The 15,178-nt window shown below is 42.4% G+C and overlaps 1 protein-coding gene across 2 annotated transcripts; it reads right to left on the reverse strand.

The window, feature by feature from the left end:
* Positions 1 to 685: 685 nt before the first annotated feature.
* Positions 686 to 10,295, reverse strand: LOC109906510 (myozenin-2). Of its 2 annotated transcripts, none has more exons than XM_020504233.2 (6): positions 10,134 to 10,295; positions 8,342 to 8,422; positions 6,716 to 6,882; positions 4,211 to 4,340; positions 1,670 to 1,856; positions 686 to 1,296 (listed from the first exon to the last, which is right to left on the reverse strand). In XM_020504233.2, exons 2-6 carry the CDS (start codon positions 8,412 to 8,414, stop codon positions 1,056 to 1,058), a joined length of 798 nt encoding a protein of 265 aa, XP_020359822.1. In that variant the 5' UTR covers positions 8,415 to 8,422; positions 10,134 to 10,295; the 3' UTR covers positions 686 to 1,055. The 2 variants fall into 2 exon arrangements, with proteins under 2 accessions (XP_020359822.1, XP_020359821.1); XM_020504232.2 differs by having other exon boundaries at positions 8,333 to 8,422; positions 10,134 to 10,293.
* Between the last annotated feature and the right edge of the window lie 4,883 nt (positions 10,296 to 15,178).

A 15,178-nucleotide genomic window follows, 5' to 3' on the forward strand; every position in this document is an offset into this window, starting at 1 on the left:
TTGTCAAAAACTGTAAATAGAATAATACTTGTTCGTGCAGGAGCAGGAAGAAACAGAAACTGCGGCGAACGTACAGTGAGGGACTTTATTTGCGCCAACAAAAAAAAGGAAATAATTTTTGTAAAAATAACGACTTGCTTATTTGAAAAAGTAATTAAGTAACTGATAACCTAAATTAAAAAACGAACTCGTTATCACAAAAAAAGTAATCTGAGTACTCCCAACAATGGTCACATCCTGTTCACGAATACCCTATATTATTTTGAGTGGGATAACTGAAAGACGTAGCGACAGAGAGGAGTGGGTAGGAGACTGGCTGATATGATGCGAGTGGCCGCATTGTCGCAAAAAGGTGAGGCGCGTCATCTCGCTCGCCTCGGGGAAGCAGATTTGATATGTCAGCTCGGGCAGTGTAACCTTGAGGTGTGTTATAAAACTGTAACGTAGACTGACATAGGATGTGAGTGGTGATGGAAGACTACATAGAAGAGAACACAGGTGCAATGTCATGCGGCAATGGATCCTTCACTGTAGATCAAGTGCAGACACTCACTGCTGAACAGTTATTGAAGCGTTTCTCTGTGAATATGTTAAAGCAATTTGTGTCACTCAAACACAAGGAAAGGGACTAATGAAGCAGGAAAAGCAGCAATGCAAGCATAAAATCATTACAGGAAAACTGAAATAACAGCATTATGCTTTACATCATTTTATTTACCTCAAAAAACAACTAATACCAATAATCAAATGTCATCAGGCAAATACAATTTCACTCATACACATCAATGTATGTACAGCTCTTATACTGTATTTAGTAACTCTGGCAAGTGTGGTTGACTTATTTTAAGTGCAGTTTGAAGATGGGCAGAATACCTTGGGCATGGGCCAACCAGTTAATCAGAGAAACATGTGTTTTCACCACAAAGACGTAGCTAACTTGCCCTAAGCGGAAAACCAAAAGACCTCCTTCCTTCACTCTGACCCTAACCCACCAAAAAGGACTTGTGGGTAGCAAACCAGGAAACGTCTCGGGACACACAGCAGCAGCCAGAGTTTCAAAGGTCATCGGACTCCGGGATAAGCATGGGAACCAGCGGCACTGTGGGAAGGATGAGTGGGGCGCTGGTCCCCGCCCAGCCACAGGCCACCCTGTTGAATGTGGGCCTCTGCACTGCCGGCTCCGCCTGGAGCTCGGGGTACAGCTCCGGCATGGGGTTGTGTTCCACCTCGGGGACCTTGGACATTGGGGCCGGTCTGGTGGACTTGCCTCCGAAGCCTCTGAACGGAGTAGCCACCCTGGAGATAGATAGAGGATTGACAATGTTAATGTTAACCTTGCACCACTAACAATGCAGAGGGAAGTGACAGATTGGCTCATCCCATCAAAGGTATGAGCCACTGTCTGGAGGACATGTTCTGTTGAAATGATAATGCATGGTGTGTCTGTTGACTATGTTGTGACCCAGATAAAGGAAAGCATGTCAGTGGACTCCTTTCATCTACTACAAATGGTAAAATCAAGTTGACATTTTAGTACACTTCGACATAGAGTATGTTACGCTCATTACAAAATCACATGTTGACATATGTTTTCCGAAGTCAGGAGTGTTACACGATGCGCAAGTACTATTTCAACCAAGGTGTGGTCCGGGTCCATCATCGGCTATACCTGTTGAAGCTCTTGTACCCTGGTCCTTCTGGCTTGGCCTCAGGCTCTTGCAGGCAGGTGACGAGGCTATCGGCCAGGGAGGGATCGTGGTGGTAGATGGCCTGGTCCCAGGGGGAGTGGTAGGACTTCGGGAGGCATGTTCTGTTGAACTTCTCTGGTTCCATTTCTTTCAGAGGGCCACCATAACCTGGGCGAAAGAGAGGGAGAGAGAATCTGGTGAAAGGGCCCTGGGATTCCACATAACCTTTCTTTGGTACAGCTTGTGGTTCAAGAAGTAGAGTGAGTGAAAAAGAGGGGTTGAGGGAGAAAGATAATTAGTGAGAAACTGCTTAACAGCAAAATAATGTAATAGACTATTAGAAATGATTCACAATGACCTTTGAGGCATCCATCAGGCCAGATATATTATACTACCAACCTGATTTTTTCTTAACACAAAGCTCAATATAAACCCCATGAAGCACTGCACGGGTCCTCCCTGTGTTGCATCCAGAGGAAAATATGGTCAAGTTCCACAGTGAACCAACATGAAGGACTTCTTACTGTGTGGTGTAAGGGTGACAGGGAAGGCCTATCCAAAGAACTATCCTTCAAAACGGGTGTTCTTCGCCAGGGGCAGCTTGCAAGCAGGTGTTACATAACGTGGGGTGTTGCGCTGTCATGTCCAACCCTCTTATTATGAACAATCCCTCTTCCTGAATTGATGGTTGCTCGAGAAGGAAATGGGAATGACCAAACATTGGCCCCTCTGGGGAGTTCTGCTGTTTTTCACAAAACGCACACCACAAGAGATTTACACCAGCCACATACAGTGCTCACGTGCATGGTTGCGCATTTAGTTGCTCCAATGTGTTGTGGGAAATGTACTGTGACTGCCACACTTCAGGAAACACTGGGGGTTGGGGGAGATAAGAGGAGGATTTGTGTATAAGTGACATGGTTGCCCCAAAGCTTGGTTAGTAACAGAATTACGCTTTGACTCAGGTAAAAAAAAATCTTTAAAAAATACATTATAATATATGCCAAACAGAAACCATTGATTTAAAAGTTTAACAAATCATACAACTCCATGCACAAGGACTACTTTTAAAAATGTCCACTGAAAAATGTACAAAAACGAATGTAGTGGAAGAACTGTACTGATGCAAACCAAAAAAAACTCTTAAATATCTGCTCCGAATGAATATATAAAAAATATCTACAAAAAGATTGGGGTGTCTGTTATGACATGGCACCTTGACTTTGAACTACATTTTTTAAAATGGATCTACAGTTAAGTTGATTTACACCCAGTAACGGAATTACATCATGGGTCCCTGATCTGTACTGCACAGAAATGCATAATTATGGATATGAATATCATTCTCCTCATGTTTCACAAGTTTTAACATCACAGCGCAACACAGCAAAACACAGTGAAGTACCGTGAAGTACAATACAGCAGAACATAGTAGAGTTCAGTACTGTATTGAGCTCCACTCACTGTACTGTGCTATCCAAACTCTATGATAGGTTCAAATTTGGTCCGGTACGTCTTTGTGACTGTTATGATTTTTTACATTATTGGTCAATTGCACACAAGGTCCAACCAAAATTTTCCATGCTGTATCCACTGACTTTTCCTCAGACTCCCTATCAAGGTGGTGGCGTAGTCGTAAGTTCCCGAAATAGCAACACGTACTGTCTCCATGTGCTCATCGGCTAAACTGGTGTCCATATTATGTTGACGGTGCTGGATCGGGAGTGCGAGCAATATCTGAGAGCCAGTCTCTCCCTGATGGTATCAGGGGACAGCGAGCAGTGGACACAGGAAATACTCTATACATTTCCTGTGGGGAATCTGGACTGTTATCAAACTATGCCCATGGTCGCCAGTAAAAAGAGAGGGAGGGTAAGAGGGGAAAGAGAGAGTGAGAATGAGGGATAGATACAGAAAGTTAGGGGGGATCCATTGAAAGAGAATAAGAGGGAGAGGGAGAACAAGGAGGAGGAGAAGAAGAAAGATGGCTCATGCCCTTGAGCCAGAAGATTCCATACAAGGATAAAATGCTTTCCCCTATGAAGCCTTAGCAAAGCATTACATTGTTTGTTATATCCAGCTGGGTCATACATATACAGCACCATGTGTGAATAATGGAGAAAGCGCTCCTAGTAAACAAAGTCCTACCTAGCCTATCAGAGGGCAAGGTTGAGCTATGACTATATAACTTAATACAAGTAAAATCCTGTCTAGGCAGTAAGGGGCTAGGGTTAGTTTCTTGACTGGATATAAGTCTCATTCTAAATTAGGCTTGCTATCAGGCCAGGCCAGGCTGCGCTACTTTTAATTTGGACCAAGGCTTTTTATTCTGTGTGCGATTCAGGTGATACAACATACATTTTCAAATGATCAAGGCTGACTCCAACGTCAATGGCTCACCCGGAGATAGCTCACGCTTATATATCATGCTAATGACTCCACTGACCTCCAGGCTACTGAGTCATAAGGGTCATGGGGTCATGAGTTTAGAGCAGAGGTTATTTCACAGTTGCAGCACCAACCTGGTGCGATGTTGTCTGGGTTAGGGGCTGTGCTCAGGTCAGGCATGTTCTGGGGCGTTTTAGACAACTGCTCCACTCTTAAGCTGTTTTCTTTGGTTTCTTGACTCTCCGTTTGAAGAGTTACACCATTCTAAGGGGAGAGGGAGGGAAGGAGAAATACAGTTTAGAGCAGGGGTCAAAGAGATGGAGAGAAAGAGTGAGGGAGAGCGAGAGGGACAGAAAGAGGAGAGGGTGGGGGGAATTGAAAGGTCAGTGAGTGTCTTATGCAGAGCCAGTAATATAAAGAGCATTGTTTTCTCATGCTTGAATATCCTGTGCTGTGGTCCACAGTGTGTAACTTTCATCTTCCCAGTGATATTTGGAATGATTTATGCCAGGACTTCCTCAGGGAATGTCGACACTTGAAATAGCAGTTCCCCTTTGCCCCCAAAGGTAAACAAACTGGGGGGAGATATTATTTTTTAAAGAATTTCATCATATTCAAATATATTGTAAATATATTCCAAACAACCTGTCAAACTATGACGCCCTCTGGTGGCATTTTCTAAGCGACTTCATTAGATACATTTAAAAACAATTGAACATTTTGAAATGTCCTACGGACACATGCTTAGTACTGATAGAAACGTAATAACTGTGGCATTCTATTACAGGTGTACAGCAACAATGTGACTATTACAGAGCCATAGAAACAGCAGGCAAAGAAAAGCTAAATAAAATAAATATTTTGGGGGGGGGGTTTTGGTTTCAAATTGTCCCCATGTTGGGGAATAAGAGAATTTAAAGTCTAGATTTTAAGTAAAATATGTCACCAATTACCGTTCAGAAAAACATTGTCATATCTTTTACCTGATGGTGGCACTCTACACATTTGCAAATTCCCATAGGAACACAGCCATTTTTTTTAAACAGTTGAAACCAGATGCATCTGGTTTGGGTAATACCTCACCTCAAGCCTGACATCAGGTGATCGGGACTTTTCAGTTATTATTTTTTGCTGTTGTAAATAACAGACAGACAGTTGAGGAAACCCTCAAACTTATTTTCCCAGTCATTTTTGTCATAGGAAACGATGGATCAACGGATGCATTTGAGGTAACGTCATATTAAATGTGGATCAAAAAAGAAATGCATTGCATTACGATGACTACCAGGGTGTGCCCTTTCCACACATACGACATTTTTGCACTTTTGGTGACTTGACCTAAATTGCATAGTCTATGAATATGACCATAGCTCATGGGGGGCATTCTTATGACATCACCAGCAGTAAGATTTGAGCTCAATTTTCAAAAAGACAAGTGCTTTAGCTTTCAAATGATATGTCACTTTCTTAAGCTCCGGAGGCCCGGTCCAGGGCCCAAAACAACACTCAGAGTTTAACAGGTATGACTGTGTGTGTACATTCCAAAGGCTCAAGCAACTACCAGAGGAAGTGTACTGCATGACATTACTGTTGTGTATGGTACGTCGTACTGTACGTTATGGTTTACAACAGTGTGCTGCTTTACGTATGAATGGGTTGTCAGAATGAGTGGCACATGTTAGAAAACATCAGAGCGATGTACAATGTGAAACCGTGCAGATGTGCGTTCTTCTCCAGCTGAGCTAGATACAACAATTACTAAATGCAAAGTAACAGATTATTAGACCCTTGGCATTTGGACTTTCTGTTTTAAAAGCTATATGGGAAATGTCCCTATGCGGCCTAAGTAGTCTAGTAGCTTACTAGGGCCTGTGTAGCCTATATTGCTGCGAAGACGATGACTTCGTACACTGCCCATCCAAACACAAAGCATGTAAACAGGACTTTGACGTATGCCCGTTGGAAGAATATCACACCTATTATGCAAGTCCAAGGCCTTGTCCAGAAACAACCCCTATGTCCTGCCCCCTATCCTCTATGACCTCATTAAAATCTTCATGTGGCAATATACGATAGCAAATCCACCTAGACTATCAAAGGGCAGAGCTACTATAGATCTACTGTACTCTATACAAGTGCCTAGGAGGTAGGGTCAAGGGGTTGTTTCTGGAACGGGTTCAAGTCTTGAGCAGCAGTAGGGCTGCAGTCTGCAATGCATTTCAAGTGCCTGTGCATTTTATTAGGAAATTAGGTATTGTGTTCCTCAATTTGCTTTCTTTAGGACCATACGCTGCTTTAGGATTGGGGAGAATAAATCACTAGATGTACTAGCCGTGCAGAACAGTCTCCTACAGTTCAACAGCTGATAAGTTACTGATAATGTAGAAAATGCTTATTGATAATGGTCTGATTGAACCGTTTAATGGAAACTTTGATGAGCCTTATTTGCGTCTCTCATCACAATCACATAAAGTACCAAAACAAATGGCAACTGTCATCACCCTCATCGCTCAGTTTCCCTTAAAATGTTCTTGTTGAAACAGCAACTTTGTTCCAGTGTTTTGATTGTCCTTGTAGTACACTATTGTAGTTAGTGTTCACATTCAAGGGTGCACATGCAAGTGGTTTGTGTTGCTTACATTGATCTGTGTGTTGGTTACATTCTGGATGTTCTCGAAGGTGTATTTCTCGGAGCGCCTCTTGCGCTTTTCAAAGAGGAGGGAGCCCCTGTTGGAGGCCAGAGACAGCTCCTCCAGCATCACATCCTTAGGGACACTCATCTTCTTCCCCAGGTCCATCTCTGCATCTGGAAGAGACACAACAGCTATGAGAAAGTGTGTGTGTATGTGTGTGTGTGTGTGTGTGTAGGGGGGGGGGGGGGGGGTTCTGGTGTGTGTGTATCGTGTCATACTGTACCTCCACATGTATATGCACTTATTATGTGTAGTTGTCGGTTTATCTGCGTTTGGCTGAGCTAGTGTCCCATACGCCCTTACTTTTAAATGACCCTATTATGCATATTCTGTCAAAGCAGTTTCTCATTATACTGACAATATGCACATTTTGCTAATTACATTCTACTGATTACCTTTCAATATAAAACACATTTTACACATTCCCAATACCCACCTCACTGACTTAGTATACACTGAGTATACAAAACATTACATTGAGCAAGCTATGATCCCTTATTGATGACCCTTGTTAAATCCACTTCTATCAGTGTAGATGAAGGGGAGGAGACAGGATAAAGAAGGATGTTTAAGTATTGAGACAATTGAGACATGGACTGTGTATGTGTGCCATTCAGAGGGTGAATGGCCAAGACAAAAGATTGAAGTGCTTTTGAGCGGGATATGGTAGTACAGTAGGTACCAGGCACACCGGTTTGTGTCAAGAACTGCAACGCTGCTGGGTTTTTCACACTCAACAGTGTCCTGTGTGTATCAACTATGGTCCACCACCCAAAAGACATTCAGCCAACTTGACACAACTGTGGGAAGTATTGGAGTCAACATGGGCCAGCATCCCATTGGAAGACTTTCGAACACCTTATAGTGTCTATAACCCGACAAATTGAGGTGTTCCTAATGTTTGAAATACTTTGATATAGTGTATACTGTCAATATGAGTAATGATGAATCATTTTCTCGTGTCAGCCAGCCTCTCATGTTGGCCCCCTTGTTTGCGATTAATACCTAATGCATGCTGATCATGGAGGTGTCATAGGCCTATCAAATCAGCCAAAAGCAATCTAGCCTGCCAGAATATGCTTCAGCTGTCAGTGACCCTCAGGCCCCCCCCATCCCTCCCTCCCTACCGCGACAAGCCATGCAGTTGTCCACGCCCAGAAATAGCTTGTTCAAAGGACAACGACAAAGAGATTAGTTACTTTGAGCAAATAAAATTCTTATTTATATACAGGGCCTTAGATGGTGGCGAACTAGATAATACACCGCTACAAAGTGAGAGTATTAAGTTTGTGTGTCAGAGGAGGCTGGTGGTGGGAGCTCTGGAATTAATGGAATGGCATATGTGGTTTCCATATGTTTGATACTGTTCTATTTATTCTATTCCAGCCATTACAATGAGCCTGTCCTCCTATAGCGCCTCCCAGCAGCCTCCTTTGGTGTGTGTGTGTGTACGTACGTACGCGTTTGTGTTTGTTCACAGGCACTCACGTGAGTGTATTTATGTCTGTGCAGTATGTATACTATGACTGCAGTTACATTTATTTTAGAGAGTGAGAGGGGTACCTTCAGGACCTTGTATCTCCCTACAGATGGCTGCTGCTTGTAGCTTCCTCTCATTGGTTGTCATGGTAGAGAACTGTGACATTGCTGCCGCTGGGGAAACACAATATCACAAGGGACAGCATGTTACGGCACACCTCGTTCAATGACAGCTAGCTTAACATCACCCCAAAGGAGGCAACACTGTGCAGCATGCTATTGATCTGCTAACATTACACTCCCCCTGCCACGCACAAACACGCGCCGGGGCCGGTTGCATTTATTGGAGGCGCTAAAAGGGCAACGTTAGCACATCCCTTTAAATAACCTTGGCATCACTTTAAATAACCTTGGCATCCCTTTAAATAACCTTGGGCCGTTAAAAGCTGAGCACATACTCATCAGACATGGCAGGAGCGAACCACGGTAGAACAAGAATCGATATGCTTGGAATTACCCATGTTGGTCGAAAATGGACAGGGGTACAGGACAGGACACAACAAACAGATGTGACAGTTGAGAAGATGGGGCGAGCAACAGTCCACAGCGAAATACACATTTTGCCCAAGTCAAGCTATAGCCTACTGCAATTTCCCAATTCTGGTCCTCGAGTACCCCAAACAGTACATATTTTGGTTGTGGCCCCAGACAAGCAAACCTGATTCTACTTGTCAGCTAATTATCAACCCCTTGACAAGTTGAATCAGTCATTTTATGTCTGGGGCTACAACAGAAATGTGTGCTGTTGAGGGTACTCGAGGACCAGAGTTGGGAAACACTGTATGCACCATCTTGTTTTTATTCAAATCTGAATGAATATATATACTTGCATGTACAGTATTTTATGAATAGGTACTCATAAGTAAAGTAAAACAACTAAAAAATGATCTTGTCCACTAATTTGGCCTTAGAGCCATTCATAGCTATCTGACCAGTCGATTAAAGCATGCTCACATGTTCATTCATAGCTTTAGTGTCAGCTCCAAGAAGTAAATTCACTTCCAAAGAATTCTCAATGTTCATTCATTCTCTGTTGTAAATGTAAAAATGTTAAGGGAATAGCACCAACAAAAGATGTATGGAGAACTAAGAAATAATGTGAAATTGCTGTACATTGTCATACATAATTAAATTAATCAACATAGAGTAAGTCATTCCAGCCTGGTCTCATAGACTCAATGTCTAGCAACCCAAAGGTTGAGTGTTCGAATCTCATCACGAACAAATTTAATTAGCAACTTTACAACTACTTACTACTTTTTAGCTACTTTGCAACTACAGTACTTAGCAGGTTAGCTAACCCTAACCCTTTAACCTAACTCCTAACCTTAACCCTAAGTTAGCCACCTAGCTAATGTTAGCCACAACTAATTCGAAACATAGCATACGCATTGCAAATTAGCAACATATTGTACAAATTGCAATTGGGAACATATCATACGAATTGTAATTCGTAACATATCATATCACATGAAATGGATGATGGCCATCCACAAATTAATACATATGTAATATATACTAAATGGTGGGAGACAGATTTACATTTACTATGTTACGTCTACCCCTGAGTCCAGGTTGGTCATTGACATAATGCCAGGCTCTATTAAATCTTAGGGGGATCAGATGGACCTTACATATTAGCAAGACATTGGGATGCAAAGAACTTGTTAAATTGACAATAGTGCGGAGGGAAGCTCTGTCCCAGCGGTCTATTGAGTGTCCCCAACAAGCTTGACTTGAAACATCAATGTCACCCTGTACAATCACACAGCAAAACATATAGGCACAACACCTAAGAAGTGGCCCTATGGTTATGACACCTTACCTGTGTGTAGGTCCCTTTAGGGGGATCTCAAGATATGTCTATATCCTTACGGAAGCTAGGAAAGCGTGGGGCGAGGAGGTCAGACTGGGTAGTGCGGCCTAGACGGGTCCTTGCGCTCCCCAGCTCTGAAGATGTTGCGGGTGTGGGTGGGAAAGAGGGGGAGGGGGTGGGGATCGGTGGCTGGCTGGGATGGGTGAGTGACTGGATGGGTGTCAGTGTCTGTTGTCATTGGTATGTGGTTTGGCCAGCGTGGGAGGTGGCTAAATATAGCAGGCCTTGGCTACCACTTCACTTCCCGCTCTCTCGTGGACCGGTGTCTGTACAGTAGCTTAGATGGAGGTCACTACCAGACTAGCTCAGTCTTAGCCACTACTTCCCCCTACCCCTTTTGATTCCATACCATCTCCCCCTCCCCGTTTGACAAGCAAGGACCTGTGGGAATGTTGTAAATCTCCCTCCCCCCAGCTGAACCAAGTTTCCAAACCCTTATATTACTGATCCTTCTCATATGTATTTATAGTGTAGATCTCAATGGTCTGCCCAGGGAGCTGAAACGATTGGATATGTATGAACTCTACCTAAGCCGCTGATTGGAGCTGTTTTGGTATTGGGCCCTAGGTGGCAGGAGAGGTCATTGAGAGGAGTTTTATATTTCCGGTGCACCAAATGCATCAATGACTATGGGACTACCAGTACGCTATGATAAAAAAAAAATGCCTTTATGAGCTTAGAACCTAAAATATAAGCTTGTTTTACTCTAATGTTTGTAGACATTTTAAATGTAACCAAATACTGTTTAGCCTCATAACATGCTTAAAACTATTATTTAAATATATTGGGTGGCCTGTCAAATCAAATCAAATGTATTTATATAGCCCTTCGTACATCAGCTGATATCTCAAAGTGCTGTACAGAAACCCAGCCTAAAACCCCAAACAGCAAGCAATGCAGGTGTAGAAGCACGATGGCTAGGAAAAACTCCCTAGAAAGGCCAAAACCTAGGAAGAAACCTAGAGAGGAACCAGGCTATGTGGGGTGGCCAGTCCTCTTCTGGCTGTGCCGGGTGGAGATTATAACAGAACATGGCCAAGATGTTCAAATGTTCATAAATGACCAGCATGGTCGAATAATAATAAGGCAGAACAGTTGAAACTGGAGCAGCAGCACGGCCAGGTGGACTGGGGACAGCTAGGAGTCATCATGTCAGGTAGTCCTGAGGCATGGTCCTAGGGCTCAGGTCCTCCGAGAGAGAGAAAGAAAGAGAGAAAGAGAGAATTAGAGAGAGCACACTTAAATCCACACAGGACACCGAATAGGACAGGAGAAGTACTCCAGATATAACAAACTGACCCTAGCCCCCGACACATAAACTACTGCAGCATAAATACTGGAGGCTGAGACAGGAGGGGTCAGGCGACACTGTGGCCCCATCCGAGGACACCCCCGGACAGGGCCAAACAGGAAGGATATAACCCCACCCACTTTGCCAAAGCACAGCCCCCACACCACTAGAGGGATATCTTCAAACACCAACTTACCATCCTCAGACAAGGCCGAGTATAGCCCACAAAGATCTCCGCCACGGCACAACCCTGTCCATGCATCCATGGCTCTGTCTATGAATCTGAGAGTGGTTCCATTTCTCCAGACCCATCCAGACCCATCCAGACCCATCGCTCAGCGCTTTACCAAAACCAAAGCGGGTTTCCCACTTTGTTATTGTGTCAATTGCAGATTGCACCTTTTAAATCATCAAGTTGTTACAAATGTTATGATATAATCGTTCAAACGTTTAGGAGACATGATCCGAAAGTAAAACTGGGGTATTACAAATGCCGAAGATTCATGATGTTCAGGGTGTATTGAACAACATTCACAGTTCTTCAATACATCTATTCTAGTCTATCCAACTAAAAGGAAGCGTTTCCCAAACCTTCCATAACAAAGCCATCACCTACAGGGAGATGAACCTGGAGAAGAGTCCCCAAAGCAAGCTGGTCCTAGAGCTCTGTTCACAAAACACAAACAGACCCCACAGATCCCCAGGACAGCAACACAATTAGACCCAACCAAAAATATAATTTCTTGACACATTGGAAAGATTTAACAAAAAAACAGAGCAAAATACCTGACCACTGTGACTGACTCAAACTTAAGGAACATTGTAGGCAGACCTGACTCTCAAAAGAAGACAGGCAATGTGCACACTGCCCACAAAATGAGGTGGAAACTGAGCAGCACTTCCTAACCTCCTGCCAAATCTATGACCAAATTAGAGACACATATTTCCCTCAGATTACACAGATCCACAAAGAATTTGAAAATAAACCCAATTTTGATAAACTCCCATATCTACCATGTGAAATACCACAGTGTGCCATCACAGCAGAAAGATGTGTGACCTGTTCCCACAAGAAAATGGCAACCAGTGATAAACAAACACCATTGTAAATACAACCCATATTTATGTTTCTTTATTTTCCCTTTTGAACTTTAATTATTTGCACATCGTTACAACACTGTATGTGGAAATAATATGACATTTGAAATGTCTTTATTCTTTTGGAACTTCTGTGAGTGTAAAGTTTACTGTTCATTTTTATTGTTTATTTCCCTTTTGTTTGTTATCTACAGTTGAAGTCAGAAGTTTACAAACACTTAGGTTGGAGTCATTAAAACTAGTGTTTCAACCACTCCACATTTTTATTGTCAACAAACTATAGTTTTGGCAAGTCGGTTTAGGACATCTACTTTGTCCATGACACAAGGAATTTTTCCCACAATTGTTTACAGACAGATTTTTTCACTTATAATTCACTGTATCACAATTCCAGTGGGTCAGAAGTTTAAATACATTAAGTTGACTGTGCCTTTAAACAGCTTGGAAAATTCCAGAAAATGGTGTCATGGCTTTAGAAGCTTCTGATAGGCTAATTGACATAATTTGAGTCAATTGGAGGTGTACCTGTGGATGTATTTCAAGGCCTACCTTCAAACTCAGTGCCTCTTTGCTTGACATCATGGGAAAACCAAAAGAAATCAGCCAAAACCAAATTGTAGACCTCCACAAGATTATCCTTAGGAGCAATTTCCAAACACATGAAGGTACCACGTTCATCTGTACAAACAATAGTACGCAAGTTTAACCACCATGGGACCTCCAGCTGTCATACCGCTTAGGAAGGAGACACGTTCTGTCTCCTAGAGATGGACGTACTTTGGTGCAAAAAGTGCGAATCAATCCCAGAACATCAGCAAAGGATGGAGGAAACCGGTAAAAAATGATCTACTGTATATCAACAGTAAAACGAGTCCAATATCGACATAACCTGAAAGGCCGCACAGCAAGGAAGAAGCCACTGCTCCAAAACTGTCATAAAAAAAAAGTCTAACTATGGTTTGCAACTCCACATAGGGACAAAGATTGTACATTTAGGAGAATTGTTCTCTGGTCTGATGAAACAAAAATAGAACTCTTTGGCCATAATGACCATTGTTATGTTTGGAGGAGAAAGGGGGATGCTTGCAAGCCGAAGAACACCATCTCAACCGTGAAGCACGGGGGTGGCAGCATCATGTTGTGGGGGTGCTTTGCTGCAGGAGGGACTGGTGCACTTCACAATATGGATGGCATCATGAGGAAGGAAAACTATGTGGATATATTGAAGCAACATCTCAAGACATCATTCAGGAAGTTAAAGCTTGGTTGCAAATGGGTCTTCCAAATGGACAATGACCCAAAGCATACTTCCAAAGTTGTGGCAAAATGGCTTAAGGACAACAAAGTAAAGGTATTGGAGTGGCCATCACAAAGCCCTGACCTCAATCCTATAGAACATTTGTTGGCAGAACTGAAAAAGTGTGTGCGAGAAAGGAGGCCTACAAACCTGACTCAGTTACACCAGCTCTGTCAGGAAAAATGTGCCAAAATTCACCCAACTTATTGTGGGAAGCTTGTGGAAGGCTATCTGAAACATTTGACCCAAGTTAAGCAATTTAAATGCAATGCTACCAAATACGAATTGAGTGTATGTAAACTTCTGACCCACTGGGAATGTGATGAAAGAAATAAAAGCTGAAATAAATCATTATCTTTCCTATTATTCTGACATTTCACATTCTTAAAAGAAAGTGGTGACCCTAACTGACCTAAGACAGGGAATTTGTACTCTGATTAAATGTCAGGAATTGTGAAAAACTGAGTTAAAATGTATTTGGCTAAGGTGTATGTAAATTTCCGACTATGTTTACATGTGTTTCATATGCCAAGAAAGCCCTTAAATTGAAATGGTTCCAATTTTTCCACCATCATTTTTTCCATACATGACTTTAGAAACACTTCAAATAAGGGTTGTGTTTCATGTAGGCTTACCCTGCTGTGACATTTTGATTAAAAGATGCCGAAAAAATTGAATGTTAATTAGCTGCTAATTTGGCCATCATACAGACCTAGAAATGCCTGTCTCAAACTTCACGTCACTCACCAAGGCCATGATTATCTGGACGAGACTACCGAATCGAGGCAGTTAAGAATCTCTCGATTAATTATCTAATGGTAGCTAAATTTAGTAAATAATAAATTGGCTAAATGTGTTTAAATGGACAATTATGTGAACTGTCTTGGGAAAGTTTAACATTTACACAATACCTGTTATCTAGCTCATGGTTAGCTATCTAGTTAGCAACATTAGCCTGCCTAGATGGCTACATGAGCTGTGTATTTGTCTATCCATTTAAATGCATGACAAATTCATAAAAACAGCTTTCTTTCTTTGGCTTTTCTAAACCAACTATCTAGCTTGCTAGTTAACTAGCTAGCTGACTTAGATGGTGAAGCTAGGCATTCTTGATGTTTGTTTGTGTCTGTGGCTGAGGGGTGGGTAGCCTACTTCAATTAGACTTCTCCGGTACTTGACATGTAGCTAACCTAGCTAACTGCATTATTTTGGTCTGGCTTTTTGAGAGGTTTCAGAAATGGCCTGATTTAGTATCTCTTCAGTCAACAGTGTACTTACTTTACTGCAGGAAGACATTGATCTACTTGC

Source organism: Oncorhynchus kisutch, linkage group LG16, assembly GCF_002021735.2.
Source record: "Oncorhynchus kisutch isolate 150728-3 linkage group LG16, Okis_V2, whole genome shotgun sequence".
In the NCBI taxonomy this organism is placed as follows: domain Eukaryota; kingdom Metazoa; phylum Chordata; class Actinopteri; order Salmoniformes; family Salmonidae; genus Oncorhynchus; species Oncorhynchus kisutch.

What these genes read in the sequence shown, in the direction of transcription:
- LOC109906510 (XM_020504232.2), bottom strand. Translation starts at nt 8,414, where the DNA reads ATGTCACAGTTCTCTACCATGACAACCAATGAGAGGAAGCTACAAGCA. An exon ending in GGAGATACAAGGTCCTGAAG is followed by an intron (nt 6,883 to 8,332) that starts GTACCCCTCTCA and finishes TGTCTCTTCCAG; the next exon opens with ATGCAGAGATGGACCTGGGG. An exon ending in GGGTACAAGAGCTTCAACAG is followed by an intron (nt 1,297 to 1,669) that starts GTATAGCCGATG and finishes ATCTATCTCCAG; the next exon opens with GGTGGCTACTCCGTTCAGAG.